The sequence below is a fragment of the Triticum dicoccoides genome, chromosome 6A (assembly GCF_002162155.2).
Source record: "Triticum dicoccoides isolate Atlit2015 ecotype Zavitan chromosome 6A, WEW_v2.0, whole genome shotgun sequence".
In the NCBI taxonomy this organism is placed as follows: Eukaryota; Viridiplantae; Streptophyta; class Magnoliopsida; order Poales; family Poaceae; genus Triticum; species Triticum dicoccoides.
Genome location: NC_041390.1, coordinates 570,953,437 through 570,970,370, shown reverse-complemented (window position 1 = coordinate 570,970,370; position 16,934 = coordinate 570,953,437). Strand labels below are relative to the sequence as shown.

The window sequence follows — 16,934 nt, the reverse complement described above, 5'->3', positions numbered from 1 at the left end:
CTCCCTCGACCAAATCGTTGGCCTCCATAACTTGCGTCCTTGTCCTCTCCGTTCCCCCGCACGCCTCCCCCTCGTGCGCCCCTCGCCGTCGTCGCCCCGCCGTGCCCGACTCCGCCGCCGGGACCGCCCGGACCCGCGCCCCTCGCCGACCCCGCCGCGGCCTAGGTATATATCCAACTACAGCCCCCCCTGCCTTGCCTCTGATTCGGTTCGCTTGATTTGGTGGTTGTGGTTTTGGTCTGGGAGGGACGGGGTGAGGCCTGCCCCTCTGGGGCGTGGAGTGGTGAGGGACGTGCTTTTGCTTGCGTGTTGCGCTGGGAATTGCGGGGAGACGGCCTCTTCCCGGGGAATTTCGGGTGTTCCGGCGGCGATTTGAGTGCTCTGCGGCTGGTTCCCGCGGGGAGGAGGCGGCACGGGGCCGTATCCGGGGAGCCCAGGCCGTGATCCGGGCGGGGGCTGCCGGGGAGCGGTCTGGGCAGGGGATCTCTCATGGGGTGACCAAAATTGGTCCTCTCCGTGCGAATTTCGCCAGGGGCAGTGAGGATTTGGGTGCTTGCGATCACGATCTCTTGGGTCTTTGCTGTGAATTGGAGTTACCTCAGCAAACGAGGCTTCTCTACCGCCAATTGTGAGTCGATGAAGCAGTAATTTTGAGGCTCGTTCTTGCTATTTGGCTCTGCGTCTAGTGTAGATTGGAACTGTGTGCTACAATGGCGTGGTCCATGAATTTGTTGTGCAACTGCGATTGTTGCTGTGTCTAGATTTCTTTTTTCTGTTGGAAATGATTGACTCAACAGAAAGGAAGAACAAAACTCTAGTCTGTTGATGCTCATTTCTCTAGGAATGTGAATAATTAGGAGTCTTAAGTAAAGCAACAGGGCTCCGTTCTCCGGATTTGTTAGCATTCTGCCATGCAGTTCTTCGCCTGGAAGTGCAGGAAGAGAGATCTTGCTTAGTTACTACTGCACCATCGAGTGGATAGGGTGCTTTTACATGGAAGGGAAATAAATGCATCCTTTTGCCGCTAATGTTGGCTCGAGAATGCTGGATTTGGGTCCAAGACACCAAGTTGCGGCAAAAGAGATCATTTCCCAACCTCCTTCCATGTGCTTGCAATCTGCATTTATCGTGTAAGCAGGACCAGGAGCAAAGCGAAACTTAAAGGAGACACCTTTGCTTCATATTCTTTCCGTGTGCTGGTAACGTAGCATGTCCTCAAAGGATGGAATCTTTGGCCCAAGTGCAGTATCAAATGATTCTCTCCAATTAAAAAAAGTAGTATGTGTTGTTCCTTGTTTTTTCACATCTAATCTGGCAGATCTGAGACGAGCTGAGATGCTCCATGTGAGTCGCTGGTTTTTTTCCTTTAGCTAGTCTTATCTAGCTCTTAGGTGTTATTTTTTAATGGGGAATGTAGATCACATCTGATGCATTTCATTATTTAATGCTCCTGGTTGTGCCAGCGCCTTGTTTCTTTATTTATCTGCCTTCCCAACTGTACTTGGATCCCAGAAAGTCTATTTGTGACTTCTGGTGCCTGTGCTGCTTTGTTAGCCATTCTTGTGGATCTGAAGTTTGATAGCCTGCGCTGCAAGAGTAAAGCTGCAATTGTGTGGTAACGTTGCTCAAGAGTTTTCTTGTCTCAATCGAATTCTGCGGGGGGGTCGATTTGGTTATGGAAACATGATCATTTGCCTAGAAGTTGATGTGCTCCTTGGTTGCATGTATATTGGCAATCTGTTGATACACTTTCACCAGTAATATGCTTCAGCTTTATTACTTGTGTGCTTTTGACACGATTCACAACCTTCTACATTATCTCCGTGGACTTTGATCTATGATGTGTTCTTCATCATGAGTGATGCAGATCAAGTAATCTTCAGGGCTTGGCTTTGCATATTCATTTTTATTTCTAGGGTAGAACTTTCTCCTGATGATCTTGGAAGTGTATGATCCCAGTTCCCAGAACCTAATGAAATCGGCACCTGTAGATCACCAGTCTACTTGATTGTGTTTCATGCTGTCAGCCCCCTTTGCTGCCCTGCTGCTTATGCTGTTGAACCATTCGGGGCAGAGAATATGCTGGATGAGTTCATACTCAATTTCCCCTTCATATGACTTTGATTGTCAATATACTAACATAATTGGAAGGGACTTTCTTTTGTTTGTTCATATTTCTGGTGTGGTTCTGATCTCTCCCCTCCTTTATTTGCTATTGATCCTCCTGTTTATTGTACGTTACACTGTTATGAGGTGCTCATGTAGTGATGGTTTTCCAGACAGGTTTCCAAGAAAATGGCAAGAAATGCAAGGGCAAAGAGGCATGCGGCTCGTCGTCTCAGGGCCACGCCGTATCCCATTCCTTCATACCGCTGGAAAGCAATGAAAGGAGCCAACCGGAAGAAAGCACTGCCAACTGTGCAGAAGATGGACTGGGAAGATGCCAACTGCTCTGTATGCATGGAATACCCACACAATGCTGTGCTTCTCCTTTGTTCGTCTCATGACAAGGGCTGCCGCCCTTACATGTGTGGAACGAGCTACCGGCACTCAAATTGCCTCGATCAGTTCAAGAAGGCATACACCAAGGGGGCATTGCTTGAGGAACTGCCTGCCAGCACTGTTGGCAGTACCTTGGACTTTGTGCCATTGACTGCAGTCGAGAAGACTGAGTCCATTGACCTCGCATGCCCATTGTGTCGTGGCAAAGTGAAGGGGTGGACTGTGGTAGAACCTGCTCGAAGTTACCTGAATGGGAAAAGGAGAACATGCATGCAGGATGGCTGCTCGTTTGTGGGGACGTACAAGGAACTCCGCAAGCATGTGAAGTTGGAGCACCCTCTTGTGCAGCCAAGGGAAGTGGATCCTGCCGTGGAACAGAAGTGGAGATCGCTCGAGTTTGAAAGAGAGAGGGAAGACGCACTCAGCACGGTCACTTCATCAATGGGGAGGGCAGTGGTTTGGGGTGACTATGTGTTGGACCTGGAGGATGGAGCGGACTTGGAGAACGAAGACAGCGACGACGACGATCGTGGCAATGACCGGGAGGCAGATAACGCTCGGAGGTTGATAATATTCATGATGCGTCAAGTTGCTCAGCGACATCGAACGCAAAGTCTCCAGAGTCCAAGTGGCATGCCTGGAAATGCCGAGGAAGATTATGCGGTTAGCGGTGGTGGTGCCAACGAGACCACCCCATACCCTTTCACCTCGGAGGGCGACGACGAGGATGATATGGCTCTGGCCGGAGCGGGAGGCGCAGGTATGCTTAGATCAGACAGGCGTCGCCGGCGACGCCGTAGGAACCGTGGAAGACTGTTTTTAGATTCTAATTGAGAAGGCAGGGGCTCTGTCACCAGAGTACATGCACAGCTGATTCCCTGGTGCCTGGCATTCATCAATTCCAACCAAAATTTACTTGTTCATGATCATTGTACCAAAGTAGTTTGTCTTAACCTCAGCTCATTGCTTTCCATCAACCATGTATCATTTTCACATTCTTTGCTGAAAAAGGAAAATACCGCATCCATCTTGTGCGGCTTGTGTAGTTTCCAATTGTTTCTGGCCAATTATTTCAGCTGCTGTTCTTTGTTGTGTGCGTGGCTCTGCTGTGTTGGATACTGCGTTGTCCACCTATTTCATTTGTGACATGTTGGGTTTTAAATACAGCACTCACTGCACTGCCGGGTGAAGCTATGAATAATTGCAGACATGAGAACGATGAAATGCACATCTGCGCTCGCATAATACAGCACATTTTGGCATAGTGCTCCCTTCCTTCCATAACATTGTGCGTACGGACATTGTAGAGTTCGACCAAGAATATCTAATAGTACAATATAAAACAGAAATGCTAAAAATCTGGCGTCGGATTTTTAAACATGGCATGGCAATTCCTGGCAAAAAAAACTGAACATGGCAAGGATTTTTTATGCTTGCTAAAAAAACTGACATCAATTTGTAGCAAAATCCTTGTAAAAAAACATGTCTCATGAATCATGATGTACCTGATTTAAATTTGGTCAAAGTTTATGAAGCTTGACTTTTGAAGATAAACTTTGCCAGCTATATTATGGAAGCTACAACGGTACGAGAACATACAATTAAACCAGCTATATTATAATGTAACAGAAAGAATCACATCTGTAGTGTACAAAATAATACAAACAACAGTTACCACTTGCCTTGGGGCTGGTTCAGTTGCTCTACATGCTACGATTTCCAGTACATGAGATTACATATGTGCTCAAAATTACATTTGGAAGCACATGTATAACAAATTAACAACAGATCAAGGCTCATTTGCTCTACATGCTACTGATTTCCCAGAGCATAATTCTACTCGTATATACCCTGTGTTGGCACAGCACTGAATCTCGTCAGAATCGATGAAATTTCCGGCTGGTCCTTGGGTAAAAAAACAGCCAATCAGCATTATCTAGTTAGCTCTGCATCTGCTGCTAAGTACAAACAACAGCATAAACATGTCAGCAGAACATTTGAGCTTGTGCAATGACATGCCTATCATGGCACTTCCCTCGGTGCGATGCGGTTTGCATCAGTGGCTCAAAGCCCAGAACTACAGCATGCAGTCCTCGATGATCTCCCATTAGAACACTGCATGTCCATTACTTCTTCCTGATGATAGTAGGCACACCATAACAAACAGGAGATGCACCGATCATAAGAGGAAGCCTGCAAGCACGCCTAGCTTCACTTATATGTGAAGCTATTCGCCTGTGCCCGCAGTTACAGCAGCTACTACTGCCGCCCATCTCTACTGTCTGTTGTTGCTTCCTAGATCGTGAGCCTTTTCGTCTTGACCTACCATTGTCCTTCGCGGCGATGGTCATGGACTCAAATTCTTGTGTCAGAGGGCAACATTTAGAGCAATTCTTGGCAGCCGTGACATTTTCTTGCAGCCATGAATTGAGCAGTGCTTTACTAAATCGATCTATATCTTTATCTGAGACGTCCCAGAGATTTGCAATGACAGACGGAGAACCAGCAAATAAATAAGACAAAGGGGTCCCTTGAGGAGCATACGCTCCTTTGCAATGAAGTGTCCCACTACTGCAACCCATGAGGAGAGCAGCTGCACAATTATCTAACTTCTCAATTTCCTTTCCAGAGACATACTGGCTTCCTGCAACATTTTCTCAGACTAGTTAGAACACTCTGTTAGTACAACTGATACCTGAGCAGTACCCAGTTTATAAAAAGTATCTGAATACTGAACGGTACTAAGTGCTGGGAGTTCATATTCCTCAACAATAATAGCACAAGTGGTCATCAAACCACCAGACTTGAAGGCATTTGTTAGCACTAGCATCAGAAGCAATAGTTCCTACTGATACATCTGCCACTATACTACTATACAAGTATTAAGTTTTATAAAACTATGCGTCATCTACTGCTAGTTAAAGTTCCTGTGGAAGCTTTCAATAGAAGCTTGGTGAGCATTTTGTACAAAATAACTTAACACGGGTAGCTATGCCCATAGAAGAACCAGACACTGTTTTTTAGCTTGCATCCTATAGTATGGATATTATGGTAATGCGCTACACTTTGATGGCTTCAAATGTTGAAGGTTGAAGCCGTGGAAGTTCAAATGACTCCGACACAAGCACATTATACAAGCCAGCAAAATGACTTAACTACCAATATTTATATCCATAGACCATAGTGCATACCACTTCCATGTCCAAAGTAGAGAAAAAGATCATGATTCCTCAGGGCCAAGACAAGCTCTTCAGCTGTAGGAGCATCCCCAGCATTTCCCTGCATGGCATCAATGCATCACAATTATATGCTGGTGATTGCTTTAAGAAAAATCCAAATTTATACTTTAACTAGCTTGCATCATTCTTGGATACATGGCTTATTTCCTTGTGACAGACGTTAAAGCGCTTCAGCAGGTTGCATCATCTTTATATAGTATGCTAAACTTGATGCATGCCTGACTAGTGAAACTAACAATACACTCAAATGTAGAGTCTACACCAAAAGCTACCAGGAAACCAGATTTCCAACTATTTATATTTACCATTTCTAGAGTTTAAAGAAAACAGTAAAGGTTCCACTTTCGCAAGCCAGACTACATTGTTTATACAACACAGGTGTAGGATTCTTCTTTTGCAATATTCACCATTGAGAAGGTTGTTTAAACAAGCAGCACATTTTCTCATCATCTCTAAATAGTTAACAGATCATCGTTACCTTCCACTCGTAGTTTCTAAACAACTGATCAAATTCCTCTTGTGTGCTGATCAAATCACCACCAGGATTCAACAGATAGAATGCATTGAAAGGGTCAATAACAGGAAAAGGAGGGTCTATGACACTGGCATCTTTCTGATGATCAGTGCTTCTAGTCAATGCTAGAAAGATGCTTCTCACTGACGGCATGCGGTACATTTCCTGATTCCTTAACACAGGCAAGTTCTCCCAAGGAAGCATCTGCACTCAATCATTTTTAAGAAGAGGTTAAAGAAGATATATGATGGGGATCAAAAAAAGCTTCTATTGGCAATATTGCTAGAGAAAGAATACGAGAAAGCTAGCAGTAGAACATTTCCTTTCGAGGTTAAAGAATATTGCTACACTAAAATTTACCATGAAAGATCCTTACAGTGTTGTTTCATCCATTGTTTAATTATTTACCGCAAAAATGAATTACATTAGATCACATCAAGGTAGATGCAAATGATGACACAGCTTTCATTTAATTTATATCCCTTCTAGTGGCTAATCAGTAGGCGGAACATCCGTCAAAACTTATAACAGAGTCAAAAGGACCTTTTTAATAACAGAAGAGATGGCCAATAATAAGGATATCATATTGCTCACCTGCACCTCAGTATCCAGAACTAAAATCACTGGAGTTCTCTCAACTGGCTCGGCCAGCTCATTCACTACACCATTGCATAAATGCTCAAGGGACACCAGAGCTTCAGCATCAATCTGGCAAGAGAAGGCTCTAAGTCTATCTCTTCCACAACACCCTCCCCTGCCAAAGTAAGCTTTATATGATACAAGCTGACAAACACATTCTTTCAGTTCATCCACTGATGTAACCCCACCAAGGATGACCTTGATGAGCGCTGGATTTAATTCAAGTTTGAATTCTGATTCTAGACCAGTGATTAGATTTTCCAGCACTGCCTCACTGTGTTGGTCAGCTGATTGGTGCCCCGGCAGAAGGTATTTCCAGGGTCCTAGCCACAATTTTTCCATGCTTCTGTTCAAAACGGCAAACAAAGACATCAGAACAAAGGAATATTGATTTTTAAAACATAATCCTATAATGAAAACGCAAATCTTCAATAATGTACGGAGCAAGATATCTAGAGACCGTCTTAAAATATTTACAGTTGCACGGGTAGCATACATAAGAAATCTTACTCCAGTATCTCATTAAGGTCGTTGTTGAGCTTCATTCTATCCGACCACCACCTTACTGTATTTGCTTGTCCATCCTTTGGAATATCAATTGCACCAGAGAGGGATCTAAAGTTATCCTCAAGTAGCTTTCTGAAAGTTGGAGCCACGTAATCTATAATAGTGCAGCTCCAAGGGCACTTCCAATTCTTATCTGAAGCTCTAGTTGGATTATCCAGTTCTTTGATAGAAGAGTCTTCATTATGTGCTTCTGTCAAACAATAAGCATGTGAATAAAAAGTGCAAGAGACCCAATATTAACTTATAAGACTATGCAACACAACAGGCAATCTACACACCTTTTGAAATAGAATCCACTGGTAGAAGCATTGTGGTAGGCTTGTTTGTTGAATCAAACCTTGAGAGCAACATCCAAGCAGGAAACAGGGAAGGGAGAAGAAGTGCTTCCCCAAGAACATTCACAAAATCACCTCCAAGCATACTAATGCACACAATTGGTACATCAGGAAGTTGATTGAAGAATTCTGATACATGCTTTTCGAGATGTTCCATGTCTGCCGATGAAAACCTGATACCGAAATTGTAGTTTAATTATACATGTACATACACCATATGAAACAATAAATCAGCAAGTTAACTATTTAAAATTTTAAACCTTAGAAACTTTGGGACCTCATCTATCTTGTCTGCGAAATCTCCAACAAGACCCTGAAAACATGAAGGGGAAATTATTAGAACAAATGAAGTATGCCAGTATGTGTTAATCTGGTTGTGAACTTCGGAGTGGTACAAACCTTCGAATCTGTTTTTCTGGGCAATGCCTGTAAGCTTGCAAGGTAATGGCAATTGAGATGAGTTCCAACAGAAGCTTGATGAAAGTAAGCAGCCCAATGATTCAAAGAGAGAGATCCCTTGGAATACAAAGGTAATTGAACCGTGGAATCTATCGTTGAGAGTAAGAATATGCATGTGAGTAGCCTGCAAACCTGCAATGGGGGAGTTGGATGTAAAGACAGGAGCAAGTGTATAATTGACGACAAAAGGAAAAAATAGCCTGACTTGAGCAGACACTCACAAAAAGAGGTAGAAAGTTATACGAACTAAGCATTTAAAATTACGAGAGCGAATGACTTGAGAATATCACAGACCTCCTGAAGAAGTGAAGGACTCTCTCCAGATAACACAAAAGCTTTCAGCAACCAAGAAACGATATCAGCCGTTTGTACACTAGAGAAGCTGCAGCAACTATCCCTGCAGATAGTGATGATGACAGTTTAGCAGGGGTCGTGAACTGCTACGATCAGAATGTTATGCATGTGACTGATGCATAATAGGGAATTGATTTAGACAAACCTTGACTGTTCTGAAAGGAAACCCTTCAGCAAAAAGAAACTCATACTACATAGTATTTCCGCACGCTCTAAAGAAAGAAAATCACCAGTATTTTCATTCATGATTAGTCCAATTAAATGAGACTCATAGGTTCTATAACAACCTTGAGGAAGAGATCTGAAATACAACAATGATATACACTGCCAGTAGATACTATGAACTTCATGAGCTCCATGCTTTCCACCCTGAGCTCCCAAGGCTCTTGCTGCAAAGGCAGCACATCAGGACTGAATAATATGAAAAGAATTAAGGAACTTAACTACTAAGTAATGATCGACAAGTAGCCCAACTACAGAAGCAAGAAATCAAATTTGATCAAACTACTTAAGCTAACAGAACCATACATTTCCAAGTATCGCATGTAGAAATGTGGAGCACTATATTTGTGATGTGAGAGCTTTCAGGGAGTGTCTACTTGTACAACTTGCGTAAGAAACTTAGGCTACTGTTTGTTTCACAGGCATTGTTGTGGCCGGTCACACTTTTCTAACTCCATGGACCACCATCATAGACTAATAATTTAGCTAAGCTGAGCACTTGGGGCCCCCATTGTGTTGGCCACGTCTTTTGTGGCAAGGCACACTTCAGCTAACTTAGTTTTGACATAATTAAGCACCAAGTTACCAACCAATGAGGTTCCTTAGGTATGTGAAACCTTCAATTGCGTGTCTCATGACTGAAGTATATCACAAGATTGGTTTGGCACATAACAGAACATGGATAAAAATGGTACCTGTTTTTAACAGAAGAGACACAAGATGGCGTCGGCGGATGCAGTCTTTTCTGAACTGCAATATATTCTCAATGGACTCGGAATTGAGTGAATTAACAAAAAGGCAATTCCAACACCCAAACATATTGCATATGTCATCTCTGCTGCAGTAAACACCATCAAGAGAGCAGCTTAGCTTCCCACAGACCAAAGCATCTGTGGACAATTTGTAGCTCCCAGATATGTCATTCTCACTATTCAGTTCAGCTAGATCTTTTTCACTTTTCACATGTGCAGTTCGCTTGCTGGATCGGGTGGTTCTAGTCTTTGCATGAGCTGCCGCATTCTGTTCTTTGGCTAAACGTGATGAAGTTCTGGATGTCTTCTTAACGTTAACATCCAATGGTGGGGCACTTTCGGCATTCTTCATGTTTTCCCTTTCAGATTTTAATCCCACAAGTTCATTGTGCTGGTCAATAGGTGCTTGACTGAACAACAAACAAGGAGTACATGGAGGTAACACTCCATCCTTGGCTGCTAAGGGTTTTTTCCCACGATTACAAGCTCCACGCTTGGTTTCTGCAATACAGTCTTTGTTGCCCAAAATGCAACTCGTATTAAGTTTACCACAGGACCCAGCAGAAAATTCCAAACTGGTGTCATTCAATTTCTCCATGGCAGATCGGTACATGCATAAAGCACGAGACAAATTACATGTTGAATGTTTTTGCAAATCTTTGTCAAATTGATTCCAAAACAGATCCCCAGCTTGCACATCAACTGATATCTCTAGAGTCAACCTGCATGTCTCACATGAAATGAATTCACCATTTTCTTTAAGGAGATCCCTAGCATGTTTAAGCTCACCCTCTGCAGCATCCCACAGCTGTCTCTTGCAGTATAGTTGACCTAAGAGATGAGAAAGAAGGGAAAAATGAATAAAAACCAACACAGATGAATAAAAACAATAAACCAACAGACAGATCATCGCTAGATGTATGTACCTAACGCTGATGTAAAAACAACAGCAAAAATTGGCAATCCTTGGAAACATGATATCTCCTTTCCTGTCCGTAATAGAACTTCTGCTTCGGCGCCATCACCAATCAACTCATGCATCAGAGCAACCTGAGTACATAATGAAAAAACATGAATAACATGAGAAAGTCTGTAGCCAACTTCAGACCATGTTTTACATTATGGAAATGATTGCGATATTGCCAAAAGCCAAAGCAGTGTCAACACAAGCCATCACTCATAAGTAGGTTGGACTCATCTTACTATGTTAAAGATGGCTAGCGGTGGTGCACATATTCCACCAACTTTTTCAATCAATTTGCTGGTACTGAACTTAACTCACGCCACACTATTGTGATACCTGTAATATGCTTTCAAGGTAACATTTAAGTACATTCCATGGGGTAAGGAAAGAATCTCTCATGCTGCTTGGCCTGGTGCAATCTGGCCAAATTTCAGCCATTGTTGGTCCCCATGCTTCAAGTGAAACAAAGCCTTGCCCATCAGAACATTCGCTTTCCTTGCTTACAAACTTGCCCAAATTAAATTTGAACTTCTTTTTTAGGAGCTTCTTGCGCAATTGGAGGGCTTCTCTTCCATATGAAATGGCCTGCAAAACAAAACAAATAGTTGTTCTGATTACAAGGGGCTAAACTATAAAGCAGCTCTACAGTCAAGCAAATTTCATAATAGCTGGAGATTTTCCACCAAAGTAAATTGATGAGAGAGAAAATGATTACCTGGAGAAGTTGTCCTCTTGACAGAAGTCTTTCTGACAAATCATAATACAGCCAACCAGCCAGATAGGTTGATTGATTATTCGAAGGAACCTGCAAAAAGCAATACAAGATGCATAACAGAAAAACTAAAGGACAATAAGAACTACATTTTTGCAATGCAAGTAACTGAGCTTACTTCAGAAACCAGAGATGATGCAACTTTAACAATCCCATCAACACTAGCATTGAAACCAAACTGATTTCCAAGGGAATATTCACATGGTTGAGAAAAGAACTCAACAGGCAACAACTGCTGAAGAAACATAGAAAGAGAAGGATAATCTCCTTTGAAACAGTTTCTCCAAAACAATGTATTGCGGCAATCAACACCAAGGTGTTCTGCCACATAAGAAACAAATTTCTGGTCCACTGGGAGATGACAGCACGCATGATTAAGGCGCCGGTTGATAAATAACATGGATAATAACTTTTCTATGGGTAAATTTTCTTGCTTCCACATCGTTATGATAAGCTTGCACAGCTCAAACTGAAGCTCAAAGTGACCCTGATATAGGGCAAAAAACACATAATTATCTTGCTAAAGGCACAGTTATATCTTATCAAACCTAATAAGTTTTAGCTTTGACTTACCTTCATGGCCAACAAATCAACAAGAGAACAAAGAAGTGGTACAAGAGTTTCTGATGGCTGTTGAAAGATCACACCAGGAGAAGAATGATGAGAAGTACCCAACTTTGACCACAAGCCAACGGCACTCCTAGCATTATCAAAGATTACCTATTCAAAATAACAAATAACCATGAGCAAACGACGGAAAGGCATGTTCTAGCTAATGTACAACAGTACAAGTGACTACAAGCAATTCTTGTGAACTCAACTAAATGCAGCTCGGATATGAAGCAGTTACCTTGCCACCACGATTGGCTTCCTGCGCACAATGTGCATGCAAGCAGTATGCAATAGCTAATTCATGCATCACGATCGCATTCCCTTGAGATGAATCCAGTAAGATGCTTCGCTGGTTCGATGGAAGAAAATGATCTTAGATCTCACTCGTGGTATGTTATGATGCAACTTATCTCTATTGCGTAGCCCAAGGACCATATATATATTACACATGACTTGGGGTATAAGGAAAGGAAACATAGCCTAATAGGACTCCTGGACCAATAATAATACTTCCTACCATGGTATACATAAGAAAACAGGACAAGAAGGGGGTGGCAAGGGCTTCACCAGTAAAGATATGGCTTCAGATAAGGACTCAAGACACCTGCTTATGTTTTGCACCCCAGATGAACGGAGTGCACGTGCCTTTCTAACTAAAACTTTTGATCTGTCCAGATAGTACTCTTTTGAACAATAAAGTTCATTCAAGAGAATATCTATTATTCTTATTTGCATATTTCCGCAGAGCATGGTGGCACGAGATTCCATTTCTACATATGTTAATAATTCCTGCAAAAACCAATGCACGTCCACGAAGCACTTCACATCAGAAAGAGATCCAAATAAAGATACACTATTTTTAATCTAACAAAACAGAATCTGGTACCTGCTCTAAGATTGAGCCTATCAACTTCTTTGGCAAGGGAGATGGGTAGCCCATAAGAGAGTGATATAGAAGTGGGGCACTATCCATATTTTGGTCATTCGCAAAATCCTTAAGTGTTATCTAAAGTTTGCATAAGAAATAAACAAAACCAAATCAGCAAAGTGTTTGAAGTTGGATAGCTTCTCTAGTTTTTTTTTATGTCAATACCTTCACCCACGACTTGATCAGAACCGAATAGCTTTTGTGATAATCTGATGTGTCAGCATGGGCCAACAATTCAGACAAGCTCTTCACAACAATATCTCGTATCACTTTTGAGCCACATCTATGGAGAGTGTCAACCATCTTGTCTATCCTAGCAAATGCATCTGTAATGATATCCTTCAGTGTATCCTTCGATAGATCCTCAATTATGATGTGACCTTCCGTTCTTGTTGATAGTCTACAGTAAGAAAGTCTGATCTGTGCCCATGTTGCTTGGCAGCATAGTTCTAATGCCTTTGGTGCCTGAAGCAGTTAAAACAGTCAATCGTACAAAACTCCGTAGTTAAAAGCAAATTTAAGTAAAAGACCAGCACCTTAGAAGGGTACCTCTTCAAAATGTCCAATATTATAAAGTGTCACGCCGATGTTGCCAATTGAAGGGATCAAATATTTGAAATCCTCAAGCTTTATCCATGTACTTGAAATGGCACAATTGATAGAATACAAGCTCTTCTGGACTATGAAAGCAAAATGCATTAATAGGGATGGTAGTAGAAGATAGTAAATTCAGTGATTTAACAGCAATTCTCCACAAATGGACTGGTAAAGGAGAATACACAAAGTTGTTTATTGATAATAACTTATACATGCAACAAAATGCTCCAAAGATGATACCAATAACAGGTTGAATCAAGGGATTCTATGATGCACAAGTAATAACACCAGTGGTAAATGACTAAATGGTCTTGAGTTCCTATTAATAAGATTCAAATACAAGTATAGGACAAGCGACTTAGGTACCTGGATAGCCTCTTTGGTCACAAAGGAAATTTTGATTGCTGACACTAGGGCCCTCAGTAAGGTTTTATTTAATCTCTCCTTCTCTTTGTCAGACATTTTGGTACAACTGCTACAACACACAAAAGAACAGCTTGCAAAATCAGAAATCACTCGATTATCGCAGTGAGATAATACAGTACAATTTTATGGGCTTTACCTATAAGCAAAAAGGCTGGAATCAATAAACTGATTCAGTGCCATTAAGACACATGTCATTTTCCCCGAAGTGGGGACTGTTTTTTCTTTGAAGAAGCTCTCCCAAACTGCATTTGCAGGCTGCAATAGTATCTTGCAAACAAACTCCAAAGAATCCAAATATGCCAAAAAATTAATATGCTCACGTGACTGAGAACAACTATAACTGTGTTTCTTATTGGGATGCCTGGCATCAGTTAGTGTACTTGAATATTTACCCAAATTATCATGTTTACTGGATTTGCCATCAGTGACACAGAAAATCCGTTCTAGTGTGCCCAGTGCATTGTTCAAAGTTTGTAGGTCCTTTTCATTCATGAGAAAATCCACTGACATAGAGGGCTGATCTTCGCTTTCCATTTGCTGCCTACTGAAGTGTAATCCAGTAGCATAAAGATGAAGAACTGAGGCGATGGGCGGGGAAATCTATAAGTTGCAAGCAAATTAATTAATCAAAAACAATAATAGCACTGTTATGGTATAAATTAACATCAAGCAATGGTAAAAAAACAGTACATGATGTACCTCAGAAGGAAAACCACCTTGTCCATAAAATAGTTTTGAAGCACCAGCATTTACATCCCTATTTGAAAGAAAACTCCGAGAAAAATAATCTATAAACTCCAGGAACTCGTTCAAAGCTTTAGGTAAGTAGGCCTGAAAAAAATTGCATGATATCACAACAGCTAACAATGTCTTATTGGTAAAATAACTCATTGCCTCGGTGCAAACAATATATGAGAACTGAGGTACACCAGAAATCTGCTTGCAAGACTTAATTGTCATTTATTCATAACTACCTAAATACCTGTGTGTTGCAACCGGGGCAACTTTATTCTAGTGGTCCGGCGTAGGAAATTTTGGGTTGAGATTGAGATTTGCTGTGTGGAGGGAATCCATAAGCAAAGGTAAGGAAAGATATGATTTGATTGAGATTGTGTACATACAACTACATGAGTTGATTTTGTTGTTTTCTTGCAAGGGATTTCTTGCTATTGGTGATTTATTTGATTTCTGTTGATTGCTTTGCAAGGGATTTTTTTTCCAAGAAACGAGGAGGTGCGGCCGTTTTCAAAAGCTTCCTGTCAGACCGGCTCCTATTTCAATCCATGCTGGACTGGTCAATTGCTTGTTTGGTTCGAGGTTGAGCTCACCCGCCGCCCTACGTCAGTAGTCTTCCTAACTTTTATTCCCTTTTTTTGCTCTAAAGTAAGCTCCTTCAAGAAGAGCATTGAGGTCGCAACAGGGCTCTGGGTAAATATTGTCCGCCCGTATGAGCCGGGCTGTGAATATTTATAGGTCAGGATCTTTACTATATGACACGGATGAACAGTTTCTTAAGCCAGCCTGTCAAGCCGGGCTGTATGAGCCGTACTATATGACACGGATGAACAGTTTCTTAAGCCAGCCTAAATTAAAGAACAAATGCAGTGTCTAAAGAAGTCTAAACCATGGACAGGAAACAATGTTTCGTAAGATAGATTTGCAAAATCCAACTATTGACAAGCCTTATTCCACTTTTAATCACACACACACACACACACACACACACACACACACACACACACACACACACACACACACACACATCTCCATAGCAAGGAATCTCACTAATATAGGGACCATATTTCTAGCTTCACAATCATTTGGTACAGCCAAGTCACGGTTTTGCCGCTAAACTTTGTATAGTTTAATGTTCTTCTGAATTTTAGTGAAATCAACATGTTTCAGAGGTACATTACCTTGACACGTAAAACAGACTCAAGCACGGCAAGCAAAAGCGATGTGCTCTCACCCCAAGTCAAATCTACAGAAGAACAGATCTTGTGTGCAACCTTCAATAAGAATAAACAGTAAAACCATTAACCAATATAATTAAGTTATATTTGTTGAGTTCAATGGCAATCAAATTGGTAGACACACGTACGATGGGCAAGCGTTCAATCAGCTGTGCCTTCTCGCACTCCCCTAAGGTTGCAACACAGAATTCACGGACAAGATCAGCGTCGAAAAATGAAGACTCAGCAGCCAGGAAAATGGCACAGCGGCTCAGTGCATTCACAAGCAGAGTGAGATACTTCTTGCTGGCCCCCTCAGTCAGAATCCTGCAACCACACAAAATCTCAGTCACACACAGTATATGCTTCCTTGGTAAAAAAATGCAGAGTTGGCAAAGCACATTATCTCACCAGAGCCATGGCCGGAGCTGCTCAACAAGGTTACGAACACGTTCATAGCAGGCATCTTCCTTCACCTTGCCCTTGCTGGCACAATTAGCAAGGCATACGGTGAGCTCAACCGCAAGGGTGGTGACTTCAGGGTCCGCGCCAGCCTCTCCTGCAATGCCAGGCTCGGGGAGGAGGGGAGCAACACTTGCAGCGCCACGAGAAGGCTTTGCGGCCGTCGGTGGCGAGAGCGCGCAGCGGAGGGCGTCGAGAGTGGCGGCGGCCTCCGCCTCGGCGCGGGCGTAGTGGCCGCGCGACTCGAGGCAGCACACGAAGCGGCCGCGCTGGAGCAGCACGGAGTAGGGCTTCCCGGCGAGGCAGGTCGAGATGGCCGCCAGGCAGTCGAGGGTGAGGCCGTAGATCTCGAGCAGCTCGTCGAGGCCCGCCGCGTCGCCGCCCGCGCTAGGGTTCGGGCAGAGGAGCGGCGGGAGGAGCTGGAGCGCGCGGCAGAGGAACGGGAGGAACCGCTTCGCGAGGGGGCGGAGGGCGGCCGCGTCGGGGGGCGGCGGCGGCGGCTGCTGCTGCTGCTTGCTCTGCTTCGTCGCCCCCTTCGGCGGCGGCTTGGGGTTAGGGTTCGCGGCGGGCAGGTGGGGGGAGAAGGGCTGGAGGTAGGCGGCGAAGCGGGAGCGGAGGCCGGCGCGGGAGCTCGGGGA

General features: G+C 43.0%; 2 protein-coding genes across 3 annotated transcripts in view; one reads left to right on the top strand and one right to left on the bottom strand.

Moving 5' to 3' along the window:
* The first annotated feature begins 7 nt into the window (after nt 1-7).
* Nucleotides 8-3,547, top strand: LOC119318044. 2 transcript variants are annotated; one of them, XM_037592551.1, is made up of 2 exons: nt 8-165; nt 2,280-3,547. In XM_037592551.1, the coding sequence occupies exon 2, from the start codon at nt 2,296-2,298 to the stop codon at nt 3,334-3,336; it is 1,041 nt and encodes a 346-aa protein (XP_037448448.1). In that variant the 5' UTR covers nt 8-165; nt 2,280-2,295; the 3' UTR covers nt 3,337-3,547. The 2 variants fall into 2 exon arrangements, with proteins under 2 accessions (XP_037448448.1, XP_037448449.1); XM_037592552.1 differs by having other exon boundaries at nt 44-165; nt 2,284-3,547.
* Nucleotides 3,548-4,102: 555 nt separating this feature from the next.
* LOC119315995 (separase-like) overlaps nt 4,103-16,934 on the bottom strand; it is a 19,468-nt gene continuing 6,636 nt past the window's right edge. Inside the window, exons 2-28 of the mRNA XM_037590406.1 lie at nt 16,246-16,926; nt 15,984-16,161; nt 15,799-15,891; nt 14,582-14,713; nt 14,019-14,482; nt 13,823-13,931; nt 13,409-13,534; nt 13,025-13,324; nt 12,818-12,937; nt 12,499-12,720; nt 12,170-12,280; nt 11,893-12,039; nt 11,438-11,806; nt 11,263-11,352; nt 10,884-11,132; nt 10,510-10,633; nt 9,527-10,414; nt 8,755-8,998; nt 8,550-8,652; nt 8,196-8,387; nt 8,057-8,109; nt 7,740-7,969; nt 7,405-7,651; nt 6,850-7,240; nt 6,220-6,459; nt 5,694-5,781; nt 4,103-5,146 (exon numbers count right to left, since the gene is read on the bottom strand). Of these exons, the coding sequence (XP_037446303.1) occupies nt 4,629-5,146; nt 5,694-5,781; nt 6,220-6,459; nt 6,850-7,240; nt 7,405-7,651; nt 7,740-7,969; nt 8,057-8,109; nt 8,196-8,387; nt 8,550-8,652; nt 8,755-8,998; nt 9,527-10,414; nt 10,510-10,633; nt 10,884-11,132; nt 11,263-11,352; nt 11,438-11,806; nt 11,893-12,039; nt 12,170-12,280; nt 12,499-12,720; nt 12,818-12,937; nt 13,025-13,324; nt 13,409-13,534; nt 13,823-13,931; nt 14,019-14,482; nt 14,582-14,713; nt 15,799-15,891; nt 15,984-16,161; nt 16,246-16,926 (6,709 nt within the window). The 3' untranslated portion in view covers nt 4,103-4,628. The remainder of the gene's footprint in view (nt 5,147-5,693; nt 5,782-6,219; nt 6,460-6,849; nt 7,241-7,404; nt 7,652-7,739; nt 7,970-8,056; nt 8,110-8,195; nt 8,388-8,549; nt 8,653-8,754; nt 8,999-9,526; nt 10,415-10,509; nt 10,634-10,883; nt 11,133-11,262; nt 11,353-11,437; nt 11,807-11,892; nt 12,040-12,169; nt 12,281-12,498; nt 12,721-12,817; nt 12,938-13,024; nt 13,325-13,408; nt 13,535-13,822; nt 13,932-14,018; nt 14,483-14,581; nt 14,714-15,798; nt 15,892-15,983; nt 16,162-16,245; nt 16,927-16,934) is intronic.

Bases quoted from the DNA above. Each gene is read 5' to 3' on its own strand.
- LOC119318044 (XM_037592551.1), top strand. From the start codon at position 2,296: ATGGCAAGAAATGCAAGGGCAAAGAGGCATGCGGCTCGTCGTCTCAGG.